Source organism: Camelus bactrianus, chromosome 1, assembly GCF_048773025.1.
Source record: "Camelus bactrianus isolate YW-2024 breed Bactrian camel chromosome 1, ASM4877302v1, whole genome shotgun sequence".
Lineage (NCBI taxonomy): Eukaryota > Metazoa > Chordata > Mammalia > Artiodactyla > Camelidae > Camelus > Camelus bactrianus.
This window is the reverse complement of record NC_133539.1, coordinates 98,225,478-98,237,680: the sequence shown is the minus strand read 5'-3', so window position 1 is coordinate 98,237,680 and position 12,203 is coordinate 98,225,478. Positions and strand designations below refer to the sequence as shown.

At 31.7% G+C, this 12,203-nt stretch overlaps 1 protein-coding gene across 5 annotated transcripts in view; it reads right to left on the bottom strand.

The window, feature by feature from the left end:
* Positions 1-12,203, bottom strand: part of HLTF (helicase like transcription factor) — a 59,360-nt gene that overhangs the window by 44,183 nt on the left and 2,974 nt on the right. For all 5 annotated transcript variants that reach the window (XM_045506926.2, XM_045506925.2, XM_045506928.2 and 2 more), the window contains exons 3-8: positions 6,280-6,446; positions 4,936-5,069; positions 4,277-4,374; positions 2,929-3,003; positions 2,575-2,766; positions 282-374 (exon numbers count right to left, since the gene is read on the bottom strand). In XM_045506926.2, coding sequence (XP_045362882.2) covers positions 282-374; positions 2,575-2,766; positions 2,929-3,003; positions 4,277-4,374; positions 4,936-5,069; positions 6,280-6,446 — 759 coding nt within the window. The remainder of the gene's footprint in view (positions 1-281; positions 375-2,574; positions 2,767-2,928; positions 3,004-4,276; positions 4,375-4,935; positions 5,070-6,279; positions 6,447-12,203) is intronic.

Here is a 12,203-nt window from a genome sequence, read left to right as displayed (position 1 = left end):
TAGGAAAAATGGATTTCTGGTAACTTTTTAGATAGTTTCTTTGAAATGGCATTACTGAGTCAAAGATTATAAACACTTTTAAGGTTTTTGATACACGTTACTAAATTGCCTACCAGAATGTGGTATAAACTTTCACTCTTATCAGCAACACACAAGAAAGGCCATTTATTACATCTCTAAAAATCGGATATTATCAATTTTTTGACAATTATTTTTAATGACAAAATTGAAAGGTTATACAATAAACCAGAGACTTTAGAAAAAACACACTAATACTTTACCTTCTTCAGATTTTTTTTAGTTCTTTCAACAGGAAGAGATTTGCCATCATGGAAGTTGGTAAGAATCACTGCAATGGCTGTCAGAGTTTTGCCCTTTAAAATGTTTTACAAAGACAAATTGTCAGATTCTGAAACCCAGTTGACCAGAGAGCATTCCAAAATTGATTTTAAAATCAAGTAAGAAAATATCAGACAGCATTCAAGTGTGCTAATTATTATATTAAATAATATACATATTAATGAAAATTGATTAAGTTAGGAAATGCTTTACTACACTGTAATTACTAGGAGTTATTAAATAATTTAGTCCGTAACTAGTATAAGCATCTGTGAGAAATCTCATTTTATTGAATGACTGCCATTTTAAGATTTCACATTTAACCCTGAACTAAACTTTATCATGAAACCAAAACTATTTGTTTGCCATATAATTCAGAGCTAACTTAAAATGATTACTAATTTCAGTATGAATATAAGATAATTATTTCATTAAATTTTATTTAAAGATAATTCTAAGACTTAGGCTATATCTTACCAATAAAGCATAAAGGACATATTTCTTGTGTAAAAATCTTTTCTTAAATGAAAACATGAAATTTTTCGTTATTTTCCATAGCTAAATTTATACTTCGCAACACAGAAATAAATCTGTCAGTTTTAAAACAGTGTAAAGCAGCAGTTTTCAAAGTATGGTCCACAGGTCCTAGAGGTTCCTCAGGACTCTTTCAGGAATATATGCAGTCAAAACTGTTTTGACGCTACTAAAGACCTTGTTTGTGTTGGTATCTGTAGTGATTCCACAAAAAACAATGGTGGTAAAACTGCTCCTACCTTAGCATGAAACAAAGCAGCTGGGACAACTGCATTTTTAACCACCACATATAGTAAAAACAAACAGCTTCACTTTAAGAATGTTCTTGATAAAGCAGCACATATTCATTTTATCAAGTCACCTCTTAAATACATACCTTTTTAATATTCTGTATAACAAGAGGGGAAGTACACAACATACTTATTTTGCATGCCAAAATATGAAGGTTATTTAGAGAAAAATCACTTGTGAGACTGAACTGCAGGTTCAACTAGCTACTATGCATCACCATGCATCATCACTTTTCAAGTACTATCATTTTAACTTGAAAGACTGACAGCTAGTTATTTATAACTAAGTGGCAGACATTTTCTTGAAAAATGAATAAAGTGAGGCTATCAACTTCAAGGGAAACAACTGACAGTATCTGTTGTTAATGATAAAATTTGAGCTTCCAAGCAAAAATGAGAATGTTAGAAAACTTGTATCCAATACTACAAGCATAGAAGCTTCCCAAATATAAATGCCTTTCTCATAAGATCAGCAGTACTATCAATGAACGTACTTTTTTTATATTGTTTGATGAAATAAATCAATATTTGGCAGATTTGTGTAACTCAGTGAACCAGTATTTTACAACTGAGTAATACGTAATGTCACAAAATCAAGCATAGGTAAAATATCCATTCAATGTGCAAGCTACAGCAGTGGATTTTAATGGAACAGGGTATAAAAAGTTCATTGATAGGATTTCTAAGTCCCACATTATAACTATTAACCTTTAATAAACTAATACTAATTTTACTGATGTATCAAAGACGATCTAGTTATCTAAAAAGGGTATTAAGACACTCCTTCCTTTTCCAACTAGAAATCTGTGAGAGGACTAATTTTCTTTACATTAAAGAGATCTGTAAAAATGTTCAACAATGCCAGTCTTCTCATCAAAATTGCTTTTGTTTCAGAGTATTTTTCATTTTAAAATGTTATTTCTGTTAACAAGTAATGAGCTTATTTTAAAAATAATAATCAAAAAGTTTAATACCTAATACTATAAATATCAATAAATATATTAATAGAGATAACCCACAAAAACAAAGGCTCTTTGGGATCCTCAATTTCTAAGAACATAAAGGACTGCTGAGACCAAAAAAGTATAAAAACTGCTGATATAAGGAATTATATCTTTCCTTTGAGAAGACTCATGAAAGTTAAGTTACCTTGAATTTCAAAAGAAAACTGAGAAACATGTTTGTATCATTACTGCTAATTATTTTAATTGTACCATAAGCAAACAAACCAAAAGAAAAAAAAAAGCTTAGCATTATTTTAAGTTAAAACTGTGGAAAATTGTTCTACATAAACAGTGAAATCTAATCCCCAACTGGTGCCAACATATCCCTATCTCTACCTACTTCAAAATTATTTCCTATAAAATCTTAGTTGCAAAATAAAATATTAACTTGAGAAAAAAATAATTACCAAACCCATATCATCAGCTAAAATTCCTCCATGAACATTTTCTGGTCGGTCCTTCTCAGAAAAATTTGTTATTGTGTTATAGTATACGTCACTTCGTTGTTCCCAGAATGGTGGAAGTTCTTCACTGTTTTCCCGTGAAATCATCCAAGCTAGAGCTTGTTTTTGATGTGGAAGCAACGGTGTTTCAACAGCCTATAAATAAAAGAAATGTCATACACAGAAATATAATCAGCCCTTTCTTTTTCCCCCATGCAGAATCTGGAAAATAATTGATCTTATGATTAAAAAATGAATAGATTAACACCATATTTTAAAATTTCAAATAGTTTGAAATAGGAAATGCTGGATCAGTACCTCAGCTGGTTCCATTTCATGAGTTTTATCATCCTCTTTTAAATCTTCAAACAATTTGTCAAATTCAGTTTTAAGCTACAACAAATAGCAAGAAGAAACATTATCAAACAAACCAATTAAAATAATATTTGCAGTCAATTAAGATTTCAAATCATTTAATTAAATAAAAGTCAAATATCAAAAGGTACATAAATAATTCTTTGAGATACTACACTGCTCAATAAAGGTAGAATAAGTAAGTCCTTTAGGTAACTGTTACAACAAGAATTGTAAATCCTGAATTTCAGTCACAGCTCTGTCATAAATAAACTAATATGTAACTTTGGGCAAAACACTTAACCTTTATGGCCCTGTACCTTATTCCTGCAAAATGAAAGGGATGAACTAGATTTAGAGTGTCTTTAAGGTTCCTTCTGTCACTGAAATTCTGTGATTCTATTAGCTGTATTCAAACCATTTTGACAGGATTATACCAGGTATTTTCAAGTTTTTCAAACAAATGACATTTCACTTATAATTACTACAAATCAAGAACTAGCTATGTGCTACAAAATATTACAATGACTTCAATCTTATGCTAATTTAGCTGGTTCTTTAAATTAATCTAGTCCAATTTTATAGTAACATATATGCATTATAATTCCTTTTGTAAATTAGCAAATAAATACATAGCAGCAGCCCAGAAGAAATCAGGCCAAGTCTAAAAAGTGAGGAGAGGTTATCTGGGTTTTACTCACCAGACACAGGCTCAAGCCCTTCTAACAATGAGCAGGGAAAACATAGTAACTATAATTAGTATATAAAAAGGCTAACATTGATAAGTAGAGACAAAAACATCTTTGATGTAATTTGTAGATTGATCTGCATTAATTTATTTTATACCCTTTTTCCCCCTCAAACTAACCCAACATAACAGTAGCCTGAATTACAAAGTAGACAAGAAACAGACTAAGGCCAAAGATTTGGAACAAATTTTTTTAGCACGGCATTTGCAATCTTACTGAAAGAAGGAGTATGCTTCAAGTTTCATTTAAAAAAAAAATATGGACATTTAAAAAACTTCAAATAATATAAAAATATCAAAACATGGTAAAACATCCTAGGCATATACAGCAATGTGTGTGTTTTAATGTATGTATGAATGAGTGTGCACGGTGGATATATTCCTTATCACTGCTTTCTTTCTACATAAATGTTTGCAATATATTTTATTTATTCTGCATGTTTCAAAACTTAATATATCTAAAGATTACTAATACTAGCATATACATATTTATCTTATATTTTAAACATTAATCTTCAACATTTAAAATTCACTTTTAGATAACAAAATGAAAGAGAAGTACACCTGTTCAGTTGTCATCTGTACTGCAGCATGAACTGGCATACTATAGCTTGGTCCAGCTCTTCCAGAGCCCCAACCACTTTCCAAACTGAATCCTAAAGCTACAATTTACAAAACGAAAAGAATAAAATCACCAAATGAAATAAATTATCTTTTAGTAAATAGCTTTTAAAGCTTATATAATAAGCTTAATTTAAAATTCCCTGAATATATTTAAGAAAAATTTTAAAGCTAAATCTCCTAAGTCACTCAAAAAAATACATTAAAAGAATTCCATATTATTTGAACAAACTCTTAAAAAACAAATAATACTTTTTCATTCTCTGTTGGAAGATTCTTTTTATCTCTAATTTATTGAAAAGAATGTTTAAAATCAGGGATTTCCAGATATTATCATTGGGGGAAATTTAGGGGCGGAAATCCAGGACCTCCTTGTACATTTTTCTGTGTATGTGTGCAACCTCTTATGAATCTATAGTTATTTCAAAATAAAGAAAAAAATTCAAGGATTTCCTTTAAAACAGTTTAAAGAAAGAACTTGGAGCCTTCAGCACAAAATAGTTTAGCCAACCAAACTCAAAGTATCAGTCAAGAGAATAAATGTTTTACAATTTCCTTATCTTACAATATCAAAATAATAGTAGGTTTAACCCTAAACTTACTTTTTGGTGCAGGACCCAATTTAAATCCATGTTTCTTCAACTGATCTAAAACTGCTTTTCTATTTTCTTCTTTTCCCCAAAAGGTCATATGCAGAGGCATGGTAAAAGCATTGTTTGCACCAAAAGGAACTACCCTATTATAATTGAGATGGAAAAAAAAAAAAGAGAGAAATTAGAAGTGCTATTTTTTACATTTAATTTTCAGTCCCATTAAGAATCTGTTAAATAAATGTCACATTCAAATTCTGCATGTAAGTAAAACAGAAAGGAACTAGTTGGGAAGGCCAGAAAAGATAGACAGCTTAAAAAAGACATGGAATATCACCATCAACAGAGAAGAAAAGGGTGTTTTTTAGGATCAGAATGTCAGAAGAAACTGAGATGAGATAAAAGTGTTTAAATACACAGATAACTTATTACCAAGACTGCAACATAGGTGAAACAGTAAGTTTAATTGAGAAGGTAGAGCTTCTATGAACAGAACCACTCAGTGCAGCAACCCATTTTGGGAGAATGGGGAATGATTTGCAAGAACTACTTCTGATACAAGATTCACTAAAAGTTCACTCTCAATATCTGAAAAACTTGATGAAATGAGAAAGGAGACAACAAATAAACAAATGAGACGACACTGCTGAGTATCTTCAAATTTACCTTTTTATATCCTAAACATCTTAAACATCCTGCATTTAAACTGAGATCACAAACACAAATGCATAAAAGAGAAAAGGTAACCAAGAGAGTTTTAAAAAAGGAACAGGTAGTAGAACTAAGACAACTGCTGTTACTCAGCTCCAGTCAACTGACATTACGTGGAGATGAGTATCCTGCATCACTAGATCTTCCCTTTGTCAAGAGAAATCTTTGTAAATAATTCTTTATAATTAGGTAAAAAAATCAGTGTGTATAAAATGTAGAATATCTGGAATATTGGAAATAAATGAAAAACATTTTAAACACTATGTAGGCAAAATCAAACTCATCTACCTACATCTGATAACAGGCTATCAGTTTACAACCCCTGATTTAAACAAACACTTCCAAACTTCTCAAGTAAATGCACTAAAAGGCTTTTTAAAGAAGCTTTTTCTTAAAAGATGGTGTGGACTTTCTAATAATTGAAGCAAAGTCTATTTTTCTCCATGATAACAATTTACCAGGAAAGTGAGGGCATAACTTTTCATGGCTAAGGTAGCAGAGACAAATGAAAGGAGAACTAAAACATTTATTGCATACATAGTAAAGGTACAGTGACAAAAGTTGTCAGGGCTACTATATAGACCCTTAAATTCAAAGATCACTACAACTCAAAATTATTAAAACTCAACTCCAAAAGTGCATTACCCTTCAATTTGTGCCAATTTGTTGTCCATGATATAAGCCAAAGCAGCTGCAAGATCTTTCTTTAAATGGCCAACCTGATTTCCATTCACATTGTTTACTTTAATTGCATTCTTATCATAGGGGTTATTGGGCTCTCGTTGTAATGCAACCATTTCGTTATTATTAACCTAATAAAAATAATAAACAGATATTATTAGAAATAAACATATGATAGCTTTCTTCATCACACTTTATCAGGGATTTCCATTCATTTTTTAATGTTTACTATATCACACTGCATGTAAGAAAACACATGTTCTTGGGCTCATTTCTATAAAAATATTAAAGAATATATTTTACAATAATTCTTTTACACTATTTTCCTAATTTACATTCATTAGGAAGTTAACAAATCCTTGGTATATAAAAGATACACTCAAAACTACCAGATTCACATTATCTACAACAGTCAACATTATAACTTCTGAAAACAAGTAATCTCTTGAATGCTCGCTCTGTGTCAAACATTGTTCTAAGTACATTACATAGATTGACTTTTAAAAATGTTACAGCCCTACTGGTAGATACTATGATTATCTCCATTTTACATATGAAGACACTAAAGCACTGAAAAGTTAAGTAACTTGCCCAAGTCATAAAGCTAATAAACAGGAGAATTAGGATTTGAATCCAAGCAGGCTGGTTCCTGAACCGAAATTCTCCAGAATCTGAAAGGGGTAAAAGGCATTAATTATAAGTCAGAATGGAACACATCCAGCCTTCAACTCATGCAATTCTCTGATTCCACTTGATTAAAAATTACCTGAGGGTGACATAATTGAAAATGGAAGATTAAGGATTTCTAAAAACTCTCTTCCGTAAAAGCAATGAAAAAACTAGCAAAAACTGTCAGAATCAACTTTTTCAGAATGATAGAAACTAACCAAAGGATTGCAGAAACCCAGGGAGTCTTAATTCAAGAAAATGGCTGAATGTTAGTGCCCTAGCCCCATCTCTGGCTCTCAGCTACATGGTAGTATTTAAAAATAACAACCTGCTGGGATTCTTGGTGCAGCCTAGCAGTTAGAGGGACACACTGGAGCAGAATCTTTTGAAGATTCATTCCTATAGATTTGTCATTATTTGACCTGCATGGTGGTTCACTAGAAGATTCCCACTTGCGAAGCTGTTTCTATTTAACCTCTGAGCTTTCCCAATACCAAAAACCTCTCCCTTGGGTGGGTGTTTGTCAAAAGCAATTTTACAGTCAGTGAGCAATAGCTGGGGCATAAAAAAATAATAACCAAAGGGCTTAAAAGGAAAAACTGGGGAATAAGATGTCCATAGGGGCTTTGGAAAGCTCCAACATATTCCTGGGAATCTAGAAGGCCAAATGCAAGCACAGGGCTGTAAGGCATCTCAGGAAAGACCTGAGAAGGCCCTAAGCTCTAACCTCTGGCTGAACCTGAAACTCTTAATAGGCAGGAAATAAAGGCTAAGGAAGAGTCATCAACTGCCTAGGTGAGTGTTGAAGGAGTGCCCCAAATGCACACAGATCCTCTAGGGATATGTGTACTGGGAAATGTACTGGTTCTAGTACAATCATTAGCTGACCACTAAGATATCAGCGGCCGGGCACAGCAAAGAATAGGTCATACAGAGTTAATTTAGAAAAGTTACCAAATAAACAATTACCAAAATCAGCAACAACAAGGAACCCTGGGGAGAAGGAAGAATTTGATTTCTGGAGTTGCCACATTATTTAAAACATCTACTTTTCAACAACAACAACAACAACAACAACAACAACAACAACAACAACAAAATGAGACCTAAAGAAACAAGAAAGTATAGTTCATACATAGGAAAAAAACTATCAGAATCACTTATTCCTAAGGAAGCACAGATGTTTGAACTATTAGAAAAAAATTTAAATTTTAATCTTAAATATATTCAAAAACCTACAGCAAACCATGTCTAAAGAACTAAAGGAAAGCATGAGAACTATTTCTCAATAAATAAAAATTCTGGTGTCAAAAAAGTACAAAGTTCACTAAAGTTAAAAATTCATGAGAGGCTCAAACAGCAGATATGAGCAGGAAGAAAAAAAATCAGTGAAGCTGAAGACAGGTTAATTGAGATTATAATGTCTGAGGAACAGTTACAGAGTCTGAGCATCAGAAGGAAAAAAGAATGAAGAAACAGGTCCTGTAGGACAACTGCTAGCATACCTACACACACATTATGATTCTCAGGAGGAGAAAAAGAAACAGAATATTTGAAGAAATAATAGCTGAAAACTTCCCAAATTTGATGGAAAAACATTAATCTACATATCTAAGCAGCTCAACAAACTCCAAGTAAAATAAACTCAAAGAGATCCAAACCCAGACACATCATAATCAAACTGTGGAAAGAACACTGACAGCAACAGAGAAGCAATTCATGACTTAGAAGGAATCCTCAATAACATTAACATCTGATTTCTCACCAGAAACCACGGAGGCCAAAACACAGTGAGGTAACTTTTCAAAGTGCTAAGAGAAAAAAAACTCAACCAAGAATTCTGTATCTGGCAAAACCACCCTTCAAAAATAAATTAGAAATTAAGACATTCCCAGATAAACAAAAACTGAGAGAATCCATCACCAGCTGACCAGACCTACATGAAACATTAAAAGTAGATCTTCAGGCTTAAATCAAATGCACTAGACAGTAACTTCAATCTACATGATGAAATAAAGAGTACAGGTAAAGGTAATTGCACAGTACATAATTTTTGGTTGTAACTTTTTCCTATCTGATTTAAAGGGACATAAAGCAATCATAAATCTGTGCTGATGAACATGCATGCAATGTATAAAAGAGTTAATATGCATAACACCAGCACAAAGGAGTGGTGAGGAAGAGAATGGAGCTGCAAGGAAGAGAATGGAAGAATGGAGCTATCTGAAAGCAAAGTTTTTGTACACAACTGAAATTAAGCTGGCACTAATCCAAACTAGATTCTTATGAATTAAGATATTAACTGTAATCCCCAGGGCAACTACTAAGAAAACAATGCAAAACGTATAATAAAAGAAACAACCAGGGAACTATAATGGTACATTAGAAAATATTTAATACAAAAGAAGACAGTAACGAAGGCCAGAACCAAGAGCCAAATATTACATGATTCCGTTTATACGAAATGTCTAGAGTAGGTAAATCCATAGAAACAGAACATAAATTAGTGGATGTCATGGGCTAAGGGGAGGGAGTAATGTGGAGTGATTACTAATGGGTGCAGGGTATTTTGGAGTGATGAAAATGTTCTAGAACCAGACAACGGAAATGGCTGCACAACCTTGTGAATATCTAAAAACTACTGAATTGTACACTTATGAATGGTGAATTTCAAAAAGATACATGCACCCCAATGTTCATAGTAGCACTATTTACAACAGCCAAGACATGGCAACAACCTAGATGTCCATCAACAGATGACTGGGTAAAGAAGCTGTGGTATATTTATACAATGAAATACTACTCAGCCATAAAAAATAATAAAATAACGCAGTTCGCAGCAACATGGATGGACCTGGAGATTGTCATTCTAAGTGAAGTAAGCCAGAAGGAGAAAGAAAAATACCATATGATATAACTTATATGTGCAATCTTAAAAAAAAAGAAAAGAGAGAGAAACAAACTTATTTACAAAACAGAAACAGACTCACAGACATAGAAAACAAACTTATGGTTACCAGGGGAGAAAGGGGAGGGAAGGGATAAATTAGGAGCTCAAGATTTACAGACGTTAACTAATATACATGAAATAGGTAAACAACAAGTTCATACTGTACAGCACAGGGAACTATATTAAATATCTTACAGTAACTTATGGTGAAAAAGAATATGAAAACAAATATATGTATGTTCATATATGACTGAAGCATTGTGCTATATACCAGGAATTGATGTGTAAATTGACTATACTTCAATAAAATATATTTATACACATTAATAAAAAAGCATCCAAAAAATGGTTTTTATCGTATGTGAATTACTTCAATTTTTTAATTGCCTGAAAAAGACACAGGAAAGCTGCTTTAAACCTATCTCAGTATCTGTCTACTGACTCAAGAGACTATGGCCTGATAAACCAGATTATCAGACAAATATTCCTTTCTAGCTCTTTGAAGCCAGACTAAAAGAGTACATAGTGTATGATTCAATGTATATGAAACTCTAGAAAGGCTAATCTACAGTGATAGAAAATAGACTGGTGGTTCTTAGAGCAAGGCAAAGATGAATGATTACAACAGGATGCAAGAGAACTTTCAGGGATGATAAAAATGATCTATATCTTGGCTGGAGTGCTGATTATTAGGTATATATCTTTGTTAAAACTCTTAAAATCACATATTTAAAATGTGTGCATTTATAAATATATATATCAATCACATCTCAATAAAGCCGAAAAGGTTGCAAACAGTAAGTATGCAAAGATAAATACCTCAATTTTTATTACAATACTTTTTATCAGTGATCAACTCCAAAATGCCCATCAACAAGGAAATTAAAAGTACCATATAGATTTGTATTGACGTGAAAAGATATTCCTAATATTTTACTTTAAAAAAAGGTGACTACTATAAAAGGCACAATATAATCTCATTATTATTAATACATAATATAATTTCAATTCACATGTATATGTTCACAGAGTAAAGTGTAGAAGATATAACAAAGTGCGTTAAGTTGTGGTTGTGGATTTAGGGAGACTTAATGCTTTTTCTCTTAGCCATTTTAAAATAATAAATGTGTATTACTTATAAAATAGTAATACATATTTTGAAAAATAAAAAAATTAAGTGATTACTTTTAATCAGCCCATCATATTTTTACTAGCTTACCAGTGCCATGGAAATTATTCTAAGACCAACAAATAGTGATTGTTCTAAAATCAGTAACAACCATGATCTAATATTTCACAATAGTTTAAAATAATTTAAAAATAATGTTAAGTTCTGAAAAAATTTCACAAATCCAAAATAGGAAAGCTCAGAAGTGAGTATGAGAGCTAGAGAACAGATGGATATATAAATTCAGTAAGAACTGATAGACACCACGAAAAAATTAGAATAGAAAAACTTTCAGAATTAAAGACTAAAGTAGAAAGAACACAGAAGTGAACAGATCTCATTTTTTAAAAAACATGGTAAGGGAAATATATGATAAAAAATAGAAAAGTGAAAAATATGATCTAAAAGATTTCAGAGGACTTAATAGGCATATAAAAATGGCATACATATATGCAGAGAAGATATAAAACAAAGAGTAGAATCTAGTCCTCTGAAAAAGAAAAACAAGCTTTACAACAAAGCAAACGTTTAAAAATAATTAAAGAAATTTTTCTGAAATAGAAGAAAATTAAGTTACAGAACAGTCAACACTGAGACATAACCTAATGAAACTATAATACTTTTAAGATAAGGAAAAATATTCTTTAGTTATCCAAGCCAAAAAATTTCAATTCACTTATTTTGGAGAGAAATCATATTGCTATCAGAATTTTAACCAGCAACATTTCATATAACATCAAGATTTCATGGAGAGAAAATATGGGTCAAGGATTTCATATTCAACCAAACTGCCTTTGAAGCATAAATATCACAATTACAAACACACAGAAACTCAGGAAATATTGTTCCTTTCAAAGGAATCCCCTAGACAACACACTTCAACACATTTCAGACAATCACAAAATAATCTTAGACGCTCTGATATTATAAAGAAAACACAGGAAAACAGAAGACTAGACAAATCTAGATCATGGAATTCTTTCCCAAGGAATCTCCTGCAAAACATGCTTTAGAAAACCAAAAAATGATCTGAGAAGCTTCAACATAAAAAAAAAAAAAAATGGGGGAATGGAAGACCTGACAAATTCAACTTTTCACAGA